Source organism: Acartia tonsa, chromosome 14 (assembly GCF_053477335.1).
Source record: "Acartia tonsa isolate MP-2025a chromosome 14, ASM5347733v1, whole genome shotgun sequence".
NCBI classification, from domain to species: Eukaryota; Metazoa; Arthropoda; class Copepoda; order Calanoida; family Acartiidae; genus Acartia; species Acartia tonsa.
Window position 1 is genome coordinate 30,516,767 of NC_137273.1, and position 20,867 is coordinate 30,537,633.

General features: G+C 30.8%; 1 protein-coding gene across 4 annotated transcripts in view; it reads left to right on the forward strand.

The window, feature by feature from the left end:
- The window catches only part of LOC145306577 (RNA-binding protein Musashi homolog Rbp6-like), a 168,081-nt gene that overhangs the window by 32,313 nt on the left and 114,901 nt on the right, over window positions 1-20,867 (forward strand). For all 4 annotated transcript variants that reach the window (XM_080148779.1, XM_080148780.1, XM_080148781.1 and 1 more), the window contains exons 3-4: window positions 7,848-7,970; window positions 8,428-8,512. In XM_080148779.1, the coding sequence (XP_080004905.1) occupies window positions 7,848-7,970; window positions 8,428-8,512 (208 nt within the window). The remainder of the gene's footprint in view (window positions 1-7,847; window positions 7,971-8,427; window positions 8,513-20,867) is intronic.

A 20,867-nucleotide genomic window follows, 5' to 3' on the forward strand; every position in this document is an offset into this window, starting at 1 on the left:
AAAAATCAAATGAAAGGGATAAATAATAAAATATAAAAAAAAATTATCATGCAAAGTTTAAAATCATTAAGACAATTTTAACATGCTGTAAAAAACAACCAATGAAATCTAATCTTTCTAGCTTAAATTAATGAAAAATTTCAGTTTTTAACACCTTTGGTATGACATGATTTAGACTAAGGGCCATATAAAATTTCTTAGGATATCTTAGGTGTTATGGTTTCCTAAATCATATTCATAAATGTTACAGAATCTTGCCATAAGACTAAAAAATAGCTGAACTTTATCATTAAAAATTTCGTGGGAAAAAATGAGCATCATATTAAAATATCCCCTCGGTGTAGAAAGCATATTTGTCATTGTCAGTGTTTATTTCACCTAATATCTTCTTGTTAGATCAAAAATAAATGAAAAGTGTCAAATCCTGCAAATTTATCAATCATTGCAAGCTAAATCTAAATTACTTTTTACCCTCATTTTTTTGGGGATTTGATCATTTTTAATAGAAAATTATTACTTAAATGAGAGTATTTTTGGGAAATATTTCATGTATTTGCTTGATTTACAATTACCTATTTAAAATATCTTATTGGTTAAATTATTTTTAGAACAATTCCCCCCCCAAAAATAATTAATGATTCTAAGAAAAATCTTTTTAGCTTGTTATTGTTGTGCTACTTATTTATGTATTTGTCTTTTTTGTCTTAAATATTTCAGAACAAGTTCTAGTTCTTTGCAAAAACAGGTTTTTTGATTGCCTATATTTTTGTCGTTGTAAATTTTCTATCTTTGTTTCAGAAGCATTTTTCCTATTTGTAATTTTTTTTTGTTTATTAAGAATTTATTAACCATTGAACCGATTAAGTTCTTAATTTTATGAAAGCTCCAAGGATATTTTAATGCTATTTTTGATCTAATCTTATGTTTTGGGATATTTTACTTTCTTCCAACCTCTAGAACCTAGGGGTTAACTTGAAGTAACATAGAAAAAGACTAGCCCTATAATTGCATGTGCAACATTGAGCCCTTGTCTTATTCATATGACCAAATATAAAGAAATGAATAATTTAATCATTCAATGCATTATTGCTAACAAAAATTCTACTATTTATTTAATCTTTGCCTGCAATGACCATACTCGATCTTGTTAAATACTATTTATATTTTTTAGAAAGAATACCAACCCCTGGGTTTTGATGTGAACTCTTGTAAACAATATTATTTATTCTTTTTAGATAATATCAAAATCTTTTCTTTTTGTCCTCTCAGTTTTAACACGCGGTTGTGGTTCTATAAACCTTTGTTTCTTTTGGTGTATGTAATTTTTGTTTTTTATAACTGTATTAGCTTTTTTTATTACTTGTTTGTCTGTCTGTATGTCTTTAATTCTCTATATATCTGTTATGTCTCTCTGTCTGCTTGTCTGTAAAGATGTCAGTATAGCTGTCTGGAATGGTGTTTGTCTGTCGGTTTTAATGTTTGTCTTCATATAGTGGTGTAAACACTTGTAAACTTGAAATTCTGTTACTTGTGTATAAGGTCTTTTCAAGGGTGATACTACCCTTCATAAAAATAGCTATAAACCTTCAAAGGACCTTTAGGAAGCTTCACTGTAAAGAAGCACAATTTCAGTTAAGCAGAAAGAGAGACAGAGAAACAATCTGCAACATTTAAATAAGAATAACGTCTGTCTACCTGTAACTATGTTTGACTGACCATAATAAAGTTTGTCTGTCTATAAACATGTGTATCTGTCTGTCTATTTTAATGTGTATCTGTCTGTCTGTAATAATGTTTGTCTGTCTGTCTATATTAATGTTTGTCTGTCTGTCTTTAATAATGTTTGTCTGTCTGTCTATAATAATGTATATCTGTCTGTCTATTTTAATGTGTATCTGTCTGTCTGTAATAATGTTTGTCTGTCTGTCTATATTAATGTTTGTCTGTCTGTCTGTAATAATGTTTGTCTGTCTGTCTATAATAATGTATATCTGTCTGTCTATAACAATATTTGTCTGTCTGTCTATAATAATGTTTGTCTGTCTATAATAATGTCTATCTGTCTGTCTGTAATAATTTTGTCTGTCTGTCTGTATTAATGTGTGTCTGTCTGTCTAAATTAATGTTTGTTTGTCTGTCTCTAATAATTTTGTCTGTATGTCTATAATAATGTTTGTCTGTCTGTCTATAATAATGTCTGTCTGTCTATATTAATGTTTGTCTGTCTGTCTATAATAATTTATGTCTGTCTGTCTATATCAATGTTTGTCTGTCTGTCTGTAATAATATTTATCTGTCTGTCTGTTATAATGTTTGTCTGTCTGTCTGTTATATTCTTTGTCCGTCTGTCTGTTATAATGTTTTTCTGTCTGTAAAAATGTTTGTCTCTCTGTCTATATTAATGTCTGTCTATCTGTCTATAAAAATGTGTGTCTGTATGTCTATAATAATGTTTGTCTGTCTGTCTATAATAATGTCTGTCTGTCTATATTAATGTTTGTCTGTCTGTCTGTAATAATATTTATCTGTCTGTCTGTTATAATGTTTGTATGTCTGTCTATAATAATGTTTGTCTGTCTGTCTGTTATAATGTTTGTCTGTCTGTCTATGATAATGTTTGTCTGTATGTCTATGATAATGTTTGTCTGTCTATAATAAAGTTTGTCTGTCTATAAACATGTGTATTTGTCTGTCTATGATATTATATATGATATTATATATATGTTATGTCTCTCTGTCTGCTTGTCTGTAAAGATGTCAGTATAGCTGTCTGGAATGGTGTTTGTCTGTCGGTTTTAATGTTTGTCTTCATATAGTGGTGTAAACACTTGTAAACTTGAAATTCTGTTACTTGTGTATAAGGTCTTTTCAAGGGTGATACTACCCTTCATAAAAATAGCTATAAACCTTCAAAGGACCTTTAGGAAGCTTCACTGTAAAGAAGCACAATTTCAGTTAAGCAGAAAGAGAGACAGAGAAACAATCTGCAACATTTAAATAAGAATAACGTCTGTCTACCTGTAACTATGTTTGACTGACCATAATAAAGTTTGTCTGTCTATAAACATGTGTATCTGTCTGTCTATTTTAATGTGTATCTGTCTGTCTGTAATAATGTTTGTCTGTCTGTCTATATTAATGTTTGTCTGTCTGTCTTTAATAATGTTTGTCTGTCTGTCTATAATAATGTATATCTGTCTGTCTATTTTAATGTGTATCTGTCTGTCTGTAATAATGTTTGTCTGTCTGTCTATATTAATGTTTGTCTGTCTGTCTGTAATAATGTTTGTCTGTCTGTCTATAATAATGTATATCTGTCTGTCTATAACAATATTTGTCTGTCTGTCTATAATAATGTTTGTCTGTCTATAATAATGTCTATCTGTCTGTCTGTAATAATTTTGTCTGTCTGTCTGTATTAATGTGTGTCTGTCTGTCTAAATTAATGTTTGTTTGTCTGTCTCTAATAATTTTGTCTGTATGTCTATAATAATGTTTGTCTGTCTGTCTATAATAATGTCTGTCTGTCTATATTAATGTTTGTCTGTCTGTCTATAATAATTTATGTCTGTCTGTCTATATCAATGTTTGTCTGTCTGTCTGTAATAATATTTATCTGTCTGTCTGTTATAATGTTTGTCTGTCTGTCTGTTATATTCTTTGTCCGTCTGTCTGTTATAATGTTTTTCTGTCTGTAAAAATGTTTGTCTCTCTGTCTATATTAATGTCTGTCTATCTGTCTATAAAAATGTGTGTCTGTATGTCTATAATAATGTTTGTCTGTCTGTCTATAATAATGTCTGTCTGTCTATATTAATGTTTGTCTGTCTGTCTATAATAATTTGTGTCTGTCTGTCTATATTAATGTTTGTCTGTCTGTCTGTAATAATATTTATCTGTCTGTCTGTTATAATGTTTGTATGTCTGTCTATAATAATGTTTGTCTGTCTGTCTGTTATAATGTTTGTCTGTCTGTCTATGATAATGTTTGTCTGTATGTCTATGATAATGTTTGTCTGTCTGTCTATAATAATGTTTGTCTGTCTGTCTATAATAATGTGTGTCTGTCTGTCTATAATAATATCTGTCTATCTGTCCATAATAATGTGTGTCTGTCTATAATAAAGTTTGTCTGTCTATAAACATGTGTATTTGTCTGTCTATGATAATGCTTGTCTGTCTGTCTGTAATAATGTTTGTCTGTCTGTCCATAATAATATATATCTGCTTGTCTGTAATAATGTTTGTCTGTCTGTCTGTCTATTAATGTTTGTCTGTCTGTCTATATTAATGTGTGTTTGTCTGTCTGCATTAATGTTTGTCTATCTGTCTATAGTAATGTTTGTCTGTCTTTCTATATTATTTTTTGTCTGTCTATTAATGTTTGTCTGTCTGTCTATATTAATGTGTGTCTGTCTGAAATAATGTTTATCTGTCAGCCTTTATTTCTGTTTTTCATTAAGCAAGTAGTGTTTATTATTTATTTCCATATCTATACATTTTGAATATTATCATCCTAGTCTCCATATGCGAGCTCAAGTAAATAGATGGATATTTTCCATAAATATATAAAAGGTTTTTATTTTATATCTTGTAGTATTTGTGTTTTTCTTTTTATATTTTTGCCAATATTGTATTTTATAAGATAAATATATTATCCTTTTTTTCTTTGGTTAAATTATTAATCACCATAAAGATAAAGTGATTTATAAGAATTCATCGTGTTTAAGACAGGTTTACGCGGTTAGAAAATGAAAAATTATAATATTAATTGCTACAAAATTTATTAATTTTAGGATTTTTATTTCATTTTTCGTAGAAAATTGTCTATAATTCAATACAATACATGATTTTTTAGTATGGCCTGGAACTGATTCTAATACAACGGATATTAATCGGTTTTGAAGCCATACACGAAATATTATTATATTTAAATGTTTTACCTTATGTTATCAAATGTTTTGATGATGTCATATTGACATAAACTCTCATTTTCCCTATAAAAGTATAACAATCCTAATTATGATTGTTAAAAGCGATAATCTGGTCTATCCATGCGTGTTAGAATTGATCTATAAATTTCAAGCTTAGAATGATGATTCCTGTAACAGTAGTGCAATGATTTTAGGACGATTAGGCACAATGTCAAAAGCGAATCATCTCTTAAATCAATTTATCGTCCATTGTCTTATCCCTTAAGATCCCCCCCAAAACTACTAAACATGATCATTAATACCAACTAAAAAACCCTCACAAATAACTTTATGTATTTTTTATACAATTATCTCTTGCAATAATAAATAAAAAAACGAGAACAATTATGTCCCTAAGTATCGCAGCAAAATTAAGATAAAAACCTGAATTATGATACCTTCACTGAAGCAGCTTATAAAAATCACGTCATACAATACAAAGGACTAATGTTAGCCCAGTTTACAATTTATCATTCATTGGTCAATTAAAATGTATACTGGCCTTTTATTGGTCATTTGTATTGCATGACGTCATTTTTTATAGACACTATAAGCTGCTTCACTTTTTGTAGCCTTTTTCCTTTTAAAAGTCAGCGCCCTTCTAACGTTTATTCAAAATAACCTAACCTACAACTTTTTCTTTCCAAATCGAAATAACAGAGGCGGATCCTTAAAAAAATTGCCCCACTAATCGCTTAGTGGGGCAAAATTGTTTTCGCAAAAAAATCCTCCAAAATCACATAAAAAATCTACAAAAATCAAATAAAATCTTATGTTAATAACCCTTCTATGATTTTGTTTAATTTTTGTAGATTTTTAATGTGATTTTGGTGGATTTTACACGAAAACAATTTTGCCCCACTAAGCGATTAGTGGGGCAAATTTTTTTAAAGAATTCACCTCAGATTTTGACACTTATACTTAAAGCATTGTTTATCTAATTCTGAACATTCTAAAATCCGCCAACCAAAAAGGCAGTTACCGTCAATGACATATGGACATATCCTAGTAGTATAGAATAGCTACGCTACTAATAAACATTAACAGTTGTGTTAGTTGTTACTTGCTACACAGGGATCTTAAGGGATAAGACAATAGATATATACTAGTTTACATTGCCCGCAGGGGCTAGAAATAGGAAAGCTACTGTGAAAAATACGAAAAATCGCCCCTTAAGGTGCGTTGCCACGAAAGACACCATACCCAATTATTCCTTACCTGATATTAAAATTGTTTTGACACTACTAGTTTGATCAAACCAATCAAAGATTTTTAAAAAAAATTAAAATTTTTTTATCTTATGAACGCAAGAATTTTGGGTACCAGTATAATGTACAATCCAACAACCCCACAATCCCTGGTTATAGAGTAAATGAATAAGAAAAGAATAATACTGTTTACACAATTAGAAAAAAATAACTTACAGCTTTTTTATTATTATTGATTTTGTAACTTCCTAAAGTGAAAAAAATATCTGCTTGTCTTTTTTTGCGTCTTTAAACAACATCTTGGAGTGGTTTTAGACTATTTTCCGTTGGAAAGGGTTTTGTCAACACCCTAAAATTTATTTATGTACCTAAAGTATTTTATGTCAGTCAAGATCTCACTAAAGAACAAAGAATTGATTAAGTTCTCCATTTAGAGGTGTTTTAAGATGGCTTTAGACTATTTCAAACTTAATTCTTAAGATTGTTTAATGCTATTTTTCTGCCCTTGAATATTAAGAGCATCTCTATATTAGGGGCGCAGCTGTTAGTAAATTACAATTTACCATTGTTGGCAGGGATCTAAAGGGATAAGATGATGGTCGATAACATCCACAATGATGATACACAAAAATAACCTCTTCTGTATATTACAATAAGTGGTTTGAAACGTTTGAATACCAAACTAAATAATCCTACCTATCAATAAATGTCCCCAAAGTTTTTCCACCAACGAATAAGAAAAACTTTATTATGTAAGTTTAGGGAGCCAAATTGGTTTGGTCTATGCTATACGCCTTAATTTGTTGGTTTGTAAGGCCTCTTGGAATAATTGAGTAGCCCATGTGGAATGGGAATTTCATGGCTATTTGGTCTCTCCAGCGAATAATTAGTTAATTATATACAGGAATACCAAAAACATAGGGTGTCACACAAAATTATATATACAGGAATACCAAAACAAAAGGTGTCACACAAAAATATATTTATAAGAATACCAAAAACACAGGGTGTCACACAAAAATATATACAAGAATAACTAAAACACAGGGTGTCTCATAAATTACATACAAGAATACCAAAAACACAAAAACACAAAATTTCATACAAGTAATACCAAAAACGCAGGGTGTCATACAAAAATATATACGGGAATACCAAAAACGCAGGATGTAACACAAAAATATATACAATAATATAAAAAACACAGGATGTCTAACAAAATTGTTGCTTTAAAGCAGTAGCTCTAATAGGAAAGTACTCCTAAAATTGTCGTTATAATTTTGTCTAGCCATTTTATGAAGAATTTTAGGGTTAAAAGTGATGGTGGCCTTAGCTGTATTAAGCAAATAATTTTATTGATTATATACATGAATACAAAAAACACTGGGTGTCAACAAGCTTTTCATTTCAGAATTCTTCGCTTCTATTTTTACACAAGAGGGAGGGAACATTAGACTATAAACACATTTTCTCATTCGTTGGCTTAAAAACCTTTTTATTAAATCTTAATTGGGTTTTAAAAAGCACTGTTTAAAGTGTTTGGACAATATTAATCTTATAAATTTGTTTGTCATGGCTCGGGATTGTAAATTATTTTTAGTCTAATGTCTTATCCCTTAAGATCCCTTATTGAACATCATCATCAACAAGTTTATTTTCTGTTTAGAAAAATGTTTGTTGGGGGCCTGTCCTGGCAAACCACCCCCGAGGGGCTGAAGGAATATTTCTCCAAGTTTGGCGAAATTTCTGAGGTCATGGTCATGAAGGATCCAACAACTAGACGCTCCAGGTAACGTTGTTGTTTTAGAGAAATTTTTTAAAAATTGGCATTTTATTATTTTTCAAAAAGGGGATATAGAAATATATCATTGAACTTTTTTTTATGTTTTTAAGTTAAAGACTCCTAAAGAGTTTGTGTTTTTTCTATAAAATTTCTATTTAATTCGGTTTTCGGTGATTTTTAGTTTTATTTTATTCAGAGGAATGGATATAGAATACGTGGATATTGTAACAATGGAATTTAGGATGGTAATGTAGTCTTCAGATATTGGTCAATTCATTCCTCCATTGTTAGGGGAGGGAATGGGGTATTGTCATAACGGGGGGTTGAGTATCATTATGTTAGCGAGCTGTGAGAAACATTTTTAGGGTATGCGAGAATTTCTCACAATATCCACGTATTTTATACCTGTGTTTACGGAGAATTTGTTTTTTTTACATTTGGTGATTTTGTTAATTTTGTTCAGAGGATTCGGTTTTGTCACATTCGGTGATGTGACCGGTGTAGAAAAGGTGCTGGCACACCCTTCACACGACTTGGATGGTAAAAAGGTAAGGGGATTTATTTTTATTACCTGCCTGATGGTTTCTGTTTAGGGATCTTAAGGGATACGGCAATGGACAATGAATTGATGTTTATCATTCACTATGATATTAAAAAAACTGTTGGTTGAAAAGTTTGGATACAATTAGTTAAAACCAACCAATCAACATTTTAAAAGGTACCCAAATTTTATTAACTAACGAATGAGCCTGTTTTAAAACTTTGGGTGCCAGTATAATTTTTCCTCCATTGTCCCCTTCCTCCCTGAAATATCTACCTTATGAATGAACTTCATAGCTCCCTAAGAAGATATCGTATTTAGTGATTTATTGACAATATCTACGCCACCAGCTTCTTGTGGCTTTAGATTTGAAAGTGGCTTAAAATAGCCTAAAGCCAAACCTGCCTCTGAAAATGCCTGAATGTGCTTTTCTACGTTTTCAATTGGTATCACTAATTCAGCCAAGGAAAATAACTTAGAATAAAGTTTTTCCAATAATTATTCGTAGCCATTCACAAATATTCCTAAAAAATAAATGTAATATATTATGACAATAGATTTATTACCCTAGATAGTTTATAGGACACACTTTTTTTGTATATCTTGAAAGGAACTTTCAGCGGATAACCATTTTTGTTTGTAAATCACTTTTTTATGAATGAAAATGCCAAAATGTGCTCACATTTTAACCAATATTGTAGTCAAACTGTTCCAACACTGTGTTTAAATTGGTCCAATTTATGATTATCTTGCTTGACTTTCAATAGTTATTCAGAGGACAAACAATGAAATAAAAATTAAGTTAATTTAGCTAAATTACCAATAACCGAAACAATAAATTTAGGAAATCTAGATAATCAATCCCTTAATGAACCAATAGTAATAATGTAAGATAATTGTTAGCATTGAGGGACTGAATGATCTGGATTTACAGAATTGATTTAATGATTTTAGTATTATTTTTGTTGAAAATTGACTGTTACATGATTTTTCAGTATGATACAAAGACAAATATTAATCGGTCTTGAAACCTTACTAAATAAAATTAATCCTTCTTGTTTGCTTTTTTTTCAATAAAACTTTCCCCCACCAGTGAATATTATGACAAAAAGTTAGTTTAAATCACGACGACTTGGGTGTTGGTGTGTTTCATTGATTGCCCATGGTTTCAAGGATAGAACAATTGACATTTAATTTATTTCCCCTGTCCAATTAATAAGATCTAAATTGACCTTATTATCCTGAGATCAAAAAAAGGATAAGACAATGGCCGCTAAATTGATATATTTCGCAAATGATGATAATCAAAATTACACCTTCTGTAGATTACAATTAGTGGTTGAAGAGTTTGGATAATAAACTTAAAGAACCAACCAATTCAAAATTCAATAAAAGTCCTCAAAGTTGACACTGAGCTTAAAGAACTAACCAATCAAAATTCAATAAAAGTCCACAAAGTTGTTTAACCAAAAGATAAAGAAAACGTGAATATAAAACATCTTTAGGGACTAGTGTAATAAACAGTCCAATGTCACCATCCTCTCTGTTATAATCTTAGTTTCTTTGTAGTTATTGGTGTGAAGGAAAGGAATGTAGATTTTTTTAGCGCCATTATCCTTTCCATCCCTGGTTATTGTAAAACTTATCACTGGATCTAAGGATACTTATATAGGTCCTACAGTAAAAATAATAAATTTACTAAAAGCCATTAGTTCGCCACCTTAGAAAAGTTGAAATGATCATGTAGATCCATTACACGGAAACATTAAAAGAAAAAAAAACATATTATCGAGATCGACGATAACTATGACATTACAATAACAGGATGTCAAAAAAATGTCAGCCATAAATCCTTCAGGAACCGTTGGAAGAAAATTGTCGACATTAACTAGAACACCAAATTGTCAATTATATGTCAGCAATAATTTCTTTTGTCTTATGCTGATTTTCGACGTGGAACCATTGAAAGCAAACACATTATTGACATTTACAATCACTTCAGAATAACAATATTGTCGATAATAAGTCAGCCAAGGCCATTGTATCTAATGCTCTATAGTCGACGTGACACTGTTGAAAGAAAAGTATTGTCGAGTTCCACATGAACAATGCCTATGTCGATAATATGTCAGCATTGACCACTTTTATTTAATGCTCTATTAGCCGACATAATACCAATGAAAAGTCAATCCACTGCTGCAAGGTCTGACAGTGAGCAATGCTATTTGATTTACTAATCCTTTGGTTCCTTGGTACTAATAAGAAATTTGATTTACTAATCCTTTGGTTCCTTGGTACTAATAAGAAATTTGATTTACTAATCCTTTGGTTCCTTGGTACTAATAAGAAATTGCTTTGGGATTATTATTATTCTGGACAACGGTCCAGTGATAATTTTCTTTTCAAACACCAAAACTTTTACTGCCACGATTGATTTTTTCTTGCACTAAAAGAAGAAATTGATATAAAGTAATTAAGTAATTTTAATTAGTGCAGCTACTCTATATTTAACTAGCGGCTACGCCCCTAGAAGCCTTTAAGGGCACTTAAAGTAGGAGGGAGAAAAGTCGACCTCATCCCATTTTAAATTTGAGTTTAGAAGAGTAACTAAAAAAATATTTTTTGGGTGGGAGGGGGGACGAACCCTCCCCAAAATAAATAAAACCTTCCCAGGACCTATAAGAAGCTTCACTGAAAAGGAGAACAATATTGGTTTAGCGGTTAGCGAGATCCTTCGGGACAGACAAAAAAAACTCTTAATCTATAATACAAAGTAGAACGATGTCTGTCTGTCCGTCTGACCGTCTGTCTGTCTGTCCGTCTGACCGTCTGTCTGTCTGTCCCTTAAGATCTCGGTAACCACTGAACCGATCGGATTCTACTCTTCAGGGTATATACCTATTGGTCCTGTGATGGTTTTAAGCTATTTTCTTGGGGGGTGGAACACCCCCAACCCCCCAAAAACAAAAAAATCCCCCCCCCAATTTTTTTTTTTTTTGCTAAAGATTTTCTTGGTACTTTAACGAATTTCGCCTTAATTTTTTTTATCACCTCTTGGGGCAAAGCCCCTAGAGGCTAGGGGCGAAGCCTCTAGTACTTTATATAGTAGGATATATATTCAAATGTCAGTAGGGTTCTATAAAATTTTACTTTTTGTATTTTTCATCGCAACATAGAGTAAAAACTGCGACCTAAATAAATGAAGGTTAAATGAATTATATTAAGAATGATATTGAATTATTTTAGAATAGAATATGTAGAAAGAAAATAAGCAAATTAAAGTTAGTAAAAGTGCCTCATAAAATGGGACAAAACAAATGTTGAACAAAGTGTTCCAATTGGCATTATATTCCCTTCAATTTGGATAGTTAGGCCAAATGCAATAAAATTTGTTCTCTTATTTACAAGGCACTTTAACCAGCTACTGGTAATTTATAAAAAATAATTAAATGACCAACCTAATATTACTTGGTTAACCTTTACAAAATGAATTGAAAATCATTTCTAAAAACAAAATATATCTACTTGTCTTAAAATAGAGTAATTATATAAGAAACAGGTCAAAAAAACATTCTAAATTTAAATCATTATGTTCTTTAAGAATTCTAAATATTGATATTATGGTAATTATGTATGCCATCGTTGCCACGTGTTTTACATACACAATACAGTACAGTCATATTTAACATACATTTAACTTTTCATTTGCATAAATGTCTCCATTATGATGCAAGGTTATTTGTTAATTTTGAGATTGCACAAATATTTCACATTTTCTTCATTTTTGACTCTTTCATCTATCTTTCAACTAACAAAGCAAATCTTGATGCAGATTTGAATAAATTCTCATTTTTTTAATGGGCCCAGTTGTATGCTGCTATTAGAGCATACACAGAATAAAAAAGATTGGAAAAATATTTTGACATTCATTACAGTTTCAACTGCACACTTTTCAATATTTTTCAAATTTTTTAATTCATAGGTTGGGGAGGTATAAATGTGAAAACTCTCAAGTATTTTTTTGGAAATCATTTAAAAGAATGAAGTATTATTTACTATAGAGTTTATTTCATTTATTCTCAAACTTTGAATAAGATAAAAGGCTTAATTTTTCTTTAATAGCTGTAACCACAAAACTTTTTATAATAAAATTAATTCGCCAAGCCAATTATTGATTTTTTTTCATCAAACATATCCAATATATTATGACTTTTTTTTGTTAAAAAAAACATCTTCCATAATAATTTTGTTTGAATCTACATCTTGAACCTGGATTTGCATATATACATTATTACTTTGAAAATAAATTTGAACAGGATATTCAAAGTTTCATTTATTTAATGTCAATATTAAGATAACACACAATTTTAGTCATTTATTCAATGTGCATAACTTTAAACTTTTTATCGGCTAAAATGGAAAAAAATTACATTGTTTCTGCAACTAATTAAGTATAAATGTTCAATCATGAGAAACACTAAGATATTGATAATGAAACTGTACTGTTGTTTTGTAAGATGAATAAAACAATTTATATAGATTGTATTTGCAACTTAAATCTCTCAATTATAAACGAAGTAAAGCTTGTAAAGATACTAATGATTTGAAAATATATCATTTTATTGTTTTGGTCGATGATTTACATTGAAATTTCAGTTCCCTTTTTACTATTGCTGTTTTTAAGATATTAATGGACTTACTATTTGTTTTAAGATCATGTTAGAAAAATACAAAAAACCTATGATGAGTTTGGGTTAATGTTCAGATCCCTATCTTTTCCTCTAGATTTCAATTCTATGAAAGATCAATCATTCCACTTAACATTTGGGCTTGTGAAAGGGCTAAAATAACACAGCTTTTTGTAGAAATAGAAATAATATAAAACAAGATGTACGGAATAGTAATTACTTTATATATTGGCTGCTGCTGGCACAACTTAGGAGCTGTTCCCACAATGATGCAGCTGTTTTGTCATTTTAGCAGAGCAGCTAGTCTATGATTTAGTAGTTGTATATTTTTTCTATTCATCTTAGTAAATACAGAGGTATATATTTTTTGTTGCAACCCTCTTTTTCAAAGTTTTCAAAGCACATTCCTTTATTTGTTGGCTTTTAAATTTGATGTAATATTATTAAATTTTTGTTGGATTGTATAAATTACAATATTTAGTTTATTTCAACCAAAAATTTTGAACTATATAAATGTTATCCATTGTCTTATCCCTTTAGATCCCTGAAAAAATGGATAACAAATCATCTGATCAAACAGCTAAAAAATATATTTTTATATAAACATCAAACTAGAAAAGAAATTGTATTTTGTATTTTTGCAGAAGATATATAAATCTATACAAATATATATGTATAAATTAAGGATAGAAAAAGAATATAAATATTAAGAAATATTGATTTTGCTTGGCTGGGTTTTCTGCTTCTTTTGTTGTTGTTAGTTTTAAATTACAGATACTTTTATCAAAATTAATAGTTATAAATTAACTTGAAACAAAGATGAATTTGGCCGTAAATAGTTCAGTAATAAAGAATCTATTAATGAAAATTGTTAATAAATCACAAAATATGACTTTTTAGTTGAGCAAAGTATCACAGTTACTGAGAATTTACGCAAGTATAATAGTATTTTAGCTAATAATTACTGAAAAATAGTTAGAAATTATTGTGATTTTTAAAAACTCTTTTTTAAGTACGTTTTAATAAAAAAACCTTTAGAATAACTGCAGAAAACCCCAAAATATGTACTAAAGAAAATCGGACCCATGGTCATACATCTTGCAAATATTATAGCTATCAAACGTTATTCTAAAGTCAAGCTAACACAAATTATCTTTATTTATAAACCTAAATAAAAGTACAAAATACCAGACAATGGCCGATAAATTAATGTACAGTACATCCCCAATTATGATACACAAAACTACTCATTCTGTCGATTACAATTATTGGTTGCAAAGTTTGGACACTCAACTAAATTAAATCAAAATTGTATTGTATGTATTTCAAAATTTTTACTATCGTTAATACAGTTATTATAAAATAATATAAAAAATAAGTTACGAAATAGGTTAATGTACAAAGATAGTAGAGATTAGTACACCTCTTTTAGTACAGTCAGTACTGGTAGAGGTTTTACAACTAAACTCAGTTATGATAATAAGTTTAAGGGTGTAGCGAACAAGTGAGCACAGGGGAGCAAGGTGTAGATCAGGGTAATGGACCAGAGTTGACCGGATTTTTATATTTTGGTGAGCTTTGATTGGATATTAGTCAAATTTGGATTTAGATAGTGGAGTCTGTATGCATCTTGATTATTTACATATGTTGCAAGTGTTGAGACTACATATTTCAATATTGGAGTAATTTTGTAGCATATTTTTTTTTATTATTTTTTTGAATTTAGAGATTGATGAAATTTCTTTTATTTCACTGTTGAGATTATTCCAGGACTGGGGAATGGAGTATTTGGTTGTGGATTTTGTATTGGAGCCATCAAATTTGATGTTGAGTAAATTTCGTCTTAATCTTTCATGAGGCATTTCCTTTTGGATGTGTTCCTGAAGTGCAGCTGGAGCGTAGTTATGAACAATTGAATGTGCTATAGATAATTTGTTAATTTCAATTATGTCTTTAAATTTGAGAAGATTGTGTTTTTTTAGTAGAGGTTCACTATGTCTCTTAGAGGTTGTACCGTTAATAGATCTGATGGCCTTTTTTTGTAGTTTGCTGATGGTCTCTACAACATCTTTGTTGTTAGCCCAGATAGCGCAACCGTATGTTAGATTGGGAATGAAGAAGGCGTTATATATTAAGATTTTTTGCCTTAAGGGCAATATTCTTTTAAGTTTCCAGAGAATGTGGTTGGCTGAGTTTAGTTTGTTAATTACAGTTTTTGAATGAGATTTGAAGTCTAGCTTTTCATCAATGGTGAAACCGAGGAAGTTGAATGATTTTACCTCATTTGTCGGGTTGTTGCTGTGAACTTTTTTAATGCTTATGTTATCTATTTTAAGGTCTATGTTTTTGTTAGTGTTGAAGGTGATCATTCTAGTTTTGGAGGTATTTAGGGTTAGTTTATTAAGATTGAACCATTTTTTTAGATCCTTAAGGGTTAAGTTTGCTTTAGATTCAAGTTCCTCTTCAGTGTTGTAGGAAGGGGCAACTAGTGTGTCATCTGCAAAAAGGCTGATAAAATCTTTTAAATGGTTAGTATTAAAAAAGAGTTGCTAAGCCAACAAATAAGAAAGCGTTATTATAAAACTTTAAGGACTAGTTTAAAAAAACTGCCCATTGTCCTCTCCCACCATGACAAACTACAAGAGGAGCCATGCAAAGCTGAGAGCAGCAGTTGGTACTTGGTTGTATTAAAACCTCATAAAAGAGCATATTTCTACATTAGACAAAAATGCAAAAATCTAATGTGCAAAAATTGTAGGTTTGTGTGCATAGGTTTTTGTGAGGTTTTCTGTATGTGTGTGTGTAAGTTTAAGGTCTCCGTCCGTCTGTCTGTCTGTCCTTGTTGCTAGGCGGTGGCTGGAGAAATTATGATGAAATTATTAGAGTTAAAAGGACAAGTATATAATTATAAAAAACACATGTAATGCCTTTAGTAACCTTAATATTAGATCGGTAGTTTTGTTTGTTGGTTCTCTAAGATCCTTTTTCAGGTCCTGGAACGGTTTTTCACTATTTTTATTAAATAGAAAGGTTAAATTCATCCCAAAGCTTAAATCTAATTAAAGACTATTTGATCTATTGAAGCGTCCCTAAAATGGAGAACTCAATAGTTTCAGTAGCTATATAAATTTAAAGTTACAGACATAAGAACCTTATTACTTTATATAATAGGACTAGCGGCTACATTCCTAACTTTAGGGGCTCCGTATAAGAGTAGAGAGGGGTTATAAAAATAGCCTAAACCCATCCAAAAACTTGAATCTAAAAACAATATAGTCTAAAAACATCTACAGACATAAGAACTCCATTACTTGATATAAAAGTATAGCTGGTTTATTGATTCCTACATGCCTGGGAAATTAACCTTAAACTGAGGCAAAACCTTGCAGACTCTTGCAGAACCCCAGGGGTTTCAGGAATAAGACAATGGACGATAAATTTCTTCTTTAGAAGATTAAATGATTAATTGAAATGTTGAAAGAATATTATTTTGTGTTCTGTTGGAAGCTTTATAAAGTGTTTCAAAAAATCAGCCATGTAACGTCATAAAAATGATTACACATACCTTTTTTTAAGGGTTTTATTTCCCACTTCTCCTAACGTCCCTCATTTTTATGACGTCACATTGCTGATTTTTATAGACAATTTATCTTACCACCAATGGCAGTACTTTAAGAAAAGAAGAAAGGAATCATTTACTGTCTATTTTCATCTCTCTTTTTTGAGTACCACTTGAAGTACAGTACAGCCCCAATGATGATCAACAAAATTACCCCTTTTGTAAATCCAAATTATTGGTATAAAAGCTTGGACACTGCTAGTTTGTACGAAGTCTCCAAAGTTTATAAGCCATGAATATGTTTTCAGTCCAATGCCGAAGCTAGTAAAAATGGCGTATTCACTGTAATTGACCGATGGTAAAATTTTTAGTGGCCTCTCATTGGTTATTTTTTTTGACGTCATAATCTGAGTCAGCCACTTTTACTAGCTTCTCCAATGTTCCCCCCCCCCTTCCTGCAAAATAATTTAACGCCAGACGTTTGTACTGTAACTTCAAACTTAATACAGGGTGGGAATAAACAATGGCAGTTAAAACAATTTACAACCTTTCCACCCCCCTCCAATACTTACAAGCTATCAAGGAAAAACTGTAAATATTTTGGAAGGTAAATTTATCGTCTATTGTCCCATAGCTACACCCTTTGGGTTCTCATATGGGATCTAAAGGGATAAGACAATGACCGATAAATTGTTGAACATTCCCATTGATGATTCACAAAAGTATCCCTTTTGTAGTGAAAAGTTTGGACCTCCATTTTAATGAGCCAACTATTTAAAATTCAAAGAATGTCCCCAATGTTGTTAACCCAATGAATAAGAAAACGTTATTATAAAACTTTGAGGACTAGTGTAATAAACAGCCCAATGTCCCCTCCCTCCTCCCTGGGTTTTCATGCATTTTAGAATGGTTTCAATGTCTGACTAATAGAGATTTTAACTTAGAGTAGTAAAGCTATGGACGAAGGGGACAATTCAATGGTTAATGTTGTTTATCATAATAGTGGATGTACATGAATTTTACATTAATTGTCTTATCCACAAGGAACCATTTTTAAATCAGTTAAAAAACAGTGAGTTTCAGTTCAGATAGCTTTTTTAAAGCTAGAATTTTACTTAATATTCGATTGTAATGTTTTGATATAATTATATTTACTCCTCAATAATTACCACTTCTGTAGATGAAAATTATCGGCGGAAAAGGATTGTACACTATTAGTTTGCACCATCCAATTAAACCTTAAAAAATATATTTAACCATAAATTATAATTTCTATTATAAATTAATATCTACGCTTTTTAAAATTGACAATCTATTTTACGTCTTTTATTGAAATAAAATATTCTTTATTAACTAGGTTATAATAATTTCATATTTCGTCTAAATTAAGTTTTTTTTAAGTACAAGCAATACATTTATTTCAGGTAGGGAGGGTACATTGGACTGTATATTATTCTGGTACCCAAACTTTTATAAGCACATATTCCCATTTGTTGAAAAACCTTGGGGACCTTTCGAAACTCTTGATTGGTTGGTACAAACCTTAGTATCCAAACTTTTCTACAAATATAGAAACATAAGGTTTTACGCAAGCACTTTGGGTACCAGTATAATTTACAGCCCACTGTCCCCTCCCTCCTGACTTTTTAATCTTCAAGTTAAAGTTCACGTTAATGGAAAACTCTATCTTGTTTTTTAAATGAGCCTTAAGTATTTCAGTGACAAAATACAATATATGACAGATACATACAATAGGTTTCACGTAGAATTTCTCCTCAATTTTCTTTGAAATATAGTACAGGGATCTAAAGGGATAAGACAATAGCCGAAAAAATATATGTGCATCGCCAATGAAGATACACAAAATTACCCCATTTGTAGCTTAAAATTAGTTGTTGAAACGATGAAACAATCAACGTAATAAACCAAACTGTCAATATACACTAAAATCCCCAAAGTTGTTAAGCCAGCAAACAAGAAAACTTTTTCATAAAACTTTGGGGACTTGTGTAATAAATGGCCCATTGTCCCCTCTCTTGCCCCAAGCATCTTGTGGAGGGGGGGGGGGGGGAGCATTAAACCGTCCAAAGACTTAAATTTAGAATACATAGCCTAAAACCATCCAAGGACCCATGGTAAACTTTCCTGAAAGACACGCTTATTGAAAAAATATTTACTATCTCAATTATTTGACTTATTTCCCATTTTTACGTTTTAAAGAGGTTAGATTTCAACAATCTGACTTTACTAGGGATCTTAAGGACAAGACAATGGCCAATAAATTATTGTACATTTCCAAATATGATGAACAAATTATCCCTTATGCTGATTGCAATTATTGGTTGTCAATTTTGGACACATGCTTTATAAAGATTTGGTATTAACCAATGGTTTTAAGCTTAAATTGACATGTTATCTGCATATATTTCGACATGTTTTTCGAATCTTTTAGTAAAATCAATGTTTGTGAATCTTTAAAGAATGAGTTAAATCATTAGAATGACACTTTTGTGTATGAAAATTGTCACAAACTTCTCAATTTTTGCTTAAATTCACTCATTTGAAGGTGAACAAAAAACTAGGATAGTACATTACATAGCTAGCATAGGACTATATCAGGAAAATATATAGCCAATGACATATATAACGCATAAAAAAGCATAATGCTATACAGTAAGCGATATCCGAAATTACTATTTTATATTATAGACAGGTGCTTCGCCCCTTGAGGTCATTAGGGGAACTTTAAAGGAGAAGGGGGTGGGGTGATGTAGACCTGATCCCTTTTTTAAGAAGTGTGAATGAAAAAAAATAGACAAAATCAAACCAGGCCATATTGGAAGCTTCGCTAAAAAAGGAAAACCTTATCGGTCTTCCGTTTAGCTAGATGTATCGGTACATACAGACATGCGGACAGACTAACAATTAAAAACACTTATTCCTTCTTTTATCAAAGTACTAGCGGCGTCGCCCCTTTCCTCTAGTGGATAATTCATGCCGTAAAGGCTAAATTAACAATAAGAGTTATATGTTACGAACGGACGGACGGACCAACCCTATTTGTAGAAATACTTTGCTTTTACAAAATAAATTGAACTATATTAAAACTAGCAAAATGTGGCCAAACTGTCACAAAATGTCTTCCACAACGACGAAGCAGTTTTTGTGCTGTGCGGCGAAACCTTTTTTTGCCGCTATCTTTTTCCCCCGTGATGGATAGTCAAGATGAGAGGAATCAGTTTGAAGCAGACTGTAATTTATCATATCTTTCCCAGGGATAGAAGGGATATGGTACTAGCTAAAAAATACTATTTATTTGTAAGATATCCGTTAGTCAGACGAAAAAATCTTTATTTTTTTTCATTTACATTTTTTTACTATTTTAGTCTTTAAGATTTAATTAAGGATAATCCTTATACTAAAGTAACAGGATGTCTATCTGTTTGTGTGTTTATATGTTTGTACCGATTGAGTTCTCCTTAACTGGGTAGCTTCCCGGAAAGGTTTATAACTATTTTGGGGGAGGGTACGATCACTTTCCTCATAGAAATCGACAAAAATTGCAATTGCATAAAAACATAACTAACACCAACTATTGGCATAAAAAATATTTTTGGTAAATTGCTGATTTTAAAATAGAAACAATTTTACGTGTCCCAAAAGGCCTCTAGGGGCGTAGCCGTTAGTTTTGAATATACTACTTAATAAAGATGACAATATTCATAATAGCGAAGTTCGTTAGCCAACTACATTTAGACATTACACATCAATAAATTGCTAGATTTTTCTTGATTGTTACAGGAGTTATCATGCAAAGTTTGAAATCAATAAGGCAATTCTACCAATCTTGAAACTACGATCAGAACTATCCATTACGAACGTACGGACCTTGAACATAAATATCTATAATACAAAGTAGAACAATGTCTGTCTGTTTGTTTGTAGCGAAGGATCTCGCTAACCGCTGACCCTCCCCAGAGAAATCGACAAAATAAAAAAAATGTCGCCCTGCTGACATTTTTGTAATTAGCTAAAAACATAACTAACACCAACTATCGGCATAAAAAATATTATTGGTAAATTGCTGATTTTAAAATAGAAACAATTTTACGTGT